The sequence below is a fragment of the Athene cunicularia genome, assembly GCF_003259725.1.
Source record: "Athene cunicularia isolate RWA chromosome 12 unlocalized genomic scaffold, athCun1 chr12_part1, whole genome shotgun sequence".
NCBI lineage: Eukaryota > Metazoa > Chordata > Aves > Strigiformes > Strigidae > Athene > Athene cunicularia.
This window is the reverse complement of record NW_020799116.1, coordinates 18,784,589-18,789,123: the sequence shown is the minus strand read 5'-3', so window position 1 is coordinate 18,789,123 and position 4,535 is coordinate 18,784,589. Positions and strand designations below refer to the sequence as shown.

The 4,535-nt window shown below is 45.1% G+C and overlaps 1 protein-coding gene across 3 annotated transcripts in view; it reads left to right on the top strand.

Annotated features, from left to right (window-relative positions):
- The first annotated feature begins 2,075 nt into the window (after positions 1 to 2,075).
- The window catches only part of CISH (cytokine inducible SH2 containing protein), a 29,430-nt gene continuing 26,970 nt past the window's right edge, over positions 2,076 to 4,535 (top strand). For all 3 annotated transcript variants that reach the window (XR_003399314.1, XR_003399313.1, XM_026857497.1), the window contains exon 1: positions 2,076 to 2,216. Coding sequence is in view for 1 of the 3 variants with exons in the window: in XM_026857497.1 (XP_026713298.1) it covers positions 2,143 to 2,216 (74 nt within the window). In the remaining 2 variants the exon portion in view is untranslated. The remainder of the gene's footprint in view (positions 2,217 to 4,535) is intronic.

Below are 4,535 nucleotides of genomic sequence, written 5' to 3'. Positions count from 1 at the left end.
CCCCCCCCCCCCCCCCCCCCCCGACCAACTTATTTCAAGAGATAATTTAGTAGCTCAGCTATGCTTGCCTTTCCCCAAACTAGAAGAGTAGCTTATAGGAGAAAGTAACCAAACAATAAGGCCCTAATCTTGCAATAAGATTTGGGGCAGCAGCCTCTTTTCTCTAAGATAGTGTGTTAACCATGTGAAGCTTCATATTTTAGCCAGCATGCCATTTGGATATGCTGTTCCTGATTTTATCATGTATTGGATATCACAGATACCTGGTTTATGCATAGAGAGCACTACTGTTTAAATACAGAAGGTTCATTATTTTGGCTGTCCCACTGGGTATTTTCACTGGGGTTTTTTGCCATGCTGTAGCAATTCAATAACAGTACTATCTGGGATTAAAGACATTTCAGACTTTCAAATACTTCATTTCTTTCTTAACAAAAAAGAATGGAACATCTGAGTTTGCTTTCATCTGGAGAGCTAAGAAAGCTGATGTCATCAAATGTTCTTTGAGGGATGGCATATTTTGGAGAAGTGATATTACCCGAATGCTAGTTACCTGAGTTTATTTATATACAAAACCGATTTGCATAGAGGTTAGTCCTTTGATAGCAATGTCTTGTGGAAATCAATATCAGTTACAATAAAGAAATTACCACTATCAGCTGAAAATAGAGTGACTTATTTTTCTGAAACATTGCTTTCTCTGAGTAACAGCTATGTTGGGTTTTTTTTTGTGTTACAAGAGATCCACTTTCCAGGATGCATTATATCGATGTCACCAAAGAGAAAATCCTCTGTATTGTCAGGTTGAAGTGAGGACACAGCTTTGTCTGATTGGGCGGTTGCAACAACCTTATTAAATCTCTCAGGAAGTTCTTCAGAAACTGCGTCTGTGATATTAAAAGAAAGAAAGGAGAGCTCTACAGAACAGTACTGTGATATGAAGGAGAAGAAAAGAAGCTTCTTGCAGGATTTTTAGTTTAGTCTGTCATCCATGTAGTGGTCTGAAACAGAGACTATACACATGTTTTTTCACCTGTCTTTCAGTTCTGCTCTGGAGGTAAGTCTGGAGGTAAGTCAGGAAAAAAATTAGAAAGAAAAGCCCAACAACAAACCAGAAACCAAAATAGTTTCTATTACCCATACAACTAGGAAAGCTCACCAGCAAGCAGCCTAGCTCTTTTCTCTCCGTGGCTGAGGCAAAACCAGGTTTATAGCTCTCTTTCATAGGCAATGATGTTTACCTGATGCTTTGTGATCACCAAACTAGAACAACTTCTCTTTTAATCTCAACACCCTCTGCTCTGACCTGGGATTATAACATGGTTTCTAGGAATAATTACAAATTCTAGCTATGAACCAGCTGCTAGCAAAGGAAAGGGAAGTCTCAAGAGCACCAGTCTCACAATCTGCAAAGCGTGTCCCAATACCTGACTTAGTTCCTCAAGATTGCTTCCTCCCTGTTAGCACACACTCAGCAAGTATTTTTCGATAGAAATACAGAAGAGGTAGAACAGTTGCTTTTATAATCCTGGACTCAGAGACGTTATTACAGACACCTTGTCTTGTTCATTGAGACGGTTTTGGGAGGCTCCATCCCTGTTCGGGCACTGAGGTTTGCTGTCTGGGGCTCTCAGAACAGAAGGAGCTCTGGGACACAGCTTATTTACAGAGGGAGTCAGAGAGATACTGGTTGGACATTTCCATTTCAGCTGAGAGAATAAAAAAGACAAGGTGTTTCATAGAAGTATCATAAATCAAAAGCATCATACATCTTCCAATCTGTCTAAAGAAGATGGTGCTTCATTTTATGCTACAGTGGAGCACAAGAAATTAATCTCTCCCTTTCATTGAAAAAGATCCTGCAAGTAATGGCTATGGCAATATTGTCTGACAGTCCTGGGGTGGCCACACAGGAACACAATTTTTGCAGAAGCACTGCATTTGATACATGCAGAAAAGTTCTTAACAGATGCCACATTGCAATCATCTTCTAGGTCACCACATGCCAGCAAGCCTAGGGACAGCGAATATGGTGAGTTCCTTGCAGTAACACCAAGGTATTTTTTTGTAGCCTGAAATGAAGCCTGTTGCTGTCCTGCACGTCGTACTTCCCATGGAGCCAACTGGGATGTCCCTGTATCCATGGCACAGCTCACCCACAGCCTGGAGCCTCCTCCCATTGCTCCACAGCAGGTTGGGAAATCAAAACCACAACAGTAAATTCATCACCCTCTTGTGTGTCACTGATTACAGAAATTGGTGTGCCCTACTCAAATAACAAGATGGACCATCTAAACAAGGGATTTTATTGTTAATGTTTGTTCTGTGGTGTGCTGTTCCTTATATCAGAGCACAGGGAAAGGGCCAGAGATGGCCTTATGGCCACAGAGCAGCCAGAGGGGCAACTTTCAGTATTTCATATGCAAACTTATAGTGTAAATCTAGTCTCCAGACACACGGACCTCTCTCAAGAGTTATGATTTGGGATGTAATTTTTCATTTACACCAACTCTACAAGATCACAGAACTGTCCAGCTGAAGCAGTGTAGCCTACCCCCAGTGGAAGGGGGATTGGCCGCCTGTTTTCTCAAACATGTCTATCAGTAGATGGTGCTGTTGCGTTGGTGAACTTTCCTAAGGGAACTGGCTCAAGGTTTCTGAATTTATTGTGAGCATTGTTTGACACCTGTCACAACTAAAGCCTATTGCTCAACGATATTGCGCAACAATATTTCTTGTTATTGCCTTTGAAATGTCCTAATTCTTCAACACTGAACCCTAGAGAGCATAATCTGGGGTTAAACAACTGATTTGTTGGGATGGAGCAATTTATATTGACTGTGCACAGGTAACCAACTGCACGAGGCCTGGGGCACTGGCAGATCGGGCACACTGTTCTGTCTCCTGCTTAGGGCATTACCATGTGCAGGAGGAATGCCAGTGAGGGGCAAAACGTTCAGGCAGAGTGATGAAGTACTACTGGGCACTCCTGACTGAAAACTGATCGCTAATTTTGTAGATAAAATAGCCCAGGCATTAGCTAGAAAGGTTTCCAATAAAAATGAAAGCTCCTTTCATTAATACTCGTATGCATTAGCTATTCCAATTTAATGGTCATCTTTCAGGGTCCTGTAGCACTCGTGAAAAGAGCAGCATAGATGCAGTGATGACAGGTGGAAACCCACTGCATGGGGTAACACCGTGCCTGCTGGTGTGAACACCTGTGCTGCTTCCACAGAGCAGAAATACAGAGCTGCCAGCTGAGACCCGATTCTGCACGTCATGTTTCTGCTGTACAGTATTTAGTGCTGCTTTCCTGCTCCGGAGGTACAAATGGCTGCTCAACCAACAGCACCGAGCCTGCACACAAAGACTTTTCCAGAAGAAGATCACTAGATGGAGCCCAATTCTAAGTAAAATATACGTGAAAATAGCATCTCAGTGTCTGCGATGGGCTGCAGCCCTCTTGCTTTACGGCACACTATAGCTATGACCTCAGCGTCTCCCCCAAGGCTGAAGATGAAATATCTTCTGAACGAGCAAGTCAGCTGCGGAGACCGCAGCCACTTCCTACTCTCTAGTCTAGCTCTGTTCAAATCCATCGTGCTGCTGCACCACCACCGAAAGATTTTCAATAATGCCGAATTTCGGTATGAAGGAGCACATGCGTGCAGGCGTCCCCCTGCAGCCCGGTGCCGGAACTGCGAGGGTAAGCCTTGGAATGGGCTTGTGCTTGCTGTGCACAGAAAGGGTGAGGACTGAAACTCCTCTGCTATCCCCTCACCTCTCCGGTGATTCTACACGTATTCAGATGAAGCTTGAGCTGAAGCCTCCCTTAGGCTCAGAAGCAAAGGGCTCAAGGGGTGCGTGCGTGCACGATGACATCCCCATCCCTCTGGATACTCGGATGGCCCTCAGCACCTCTCCCGGAACAGCTCAGAGTTATTAGTAGCACACATTGCCCCTGGTGTCGTAAAGAAAAGGAATGGAAGCGTGCAGAAGGTGAAGCAGCTGCTAAACGGAGCAGCAGGGAGTTAAAGGCTGAGTCAGGAGCAGAGCATAGGCTTCCTGTGCCCAGGCTCGTGTTCTGCCCATGAGAACACCCTTCTAACCTTATCCTTACCATCATCACCCCCCCCTCTGCCCCCGCCCCATCCACTTTGGTTCTGAACAGCACGATGATTACTCATCTTTTTAAATATTCAACCTACTTCAGCGGAGGTGACAGACAGCCCACTAGCTCATTCTCTCCTATCTCTGATACGTGAAGAGGTGGCAACTTGTGGCAAAAGAATGATCAAGGTTTTAAGTGTTTAAACGTAAGAGGTTCAATAACCCTAAGAGTAACTGAAATATTTCCTACTGGATCACCCGGTTTTAACTTGGGAATGATCTGTGAATGCAGGACAAACCGGTGGTGGTGCAGCCCTTCCCGAGCTGCACTCCGAGCGCACAGGCCCTGACGACCAAGGCAGGAGACCACCCCGCGCCGCGCCACAGCCGCGCTTTCGCCGCCCGGGCAGCGCAGCCTCCTG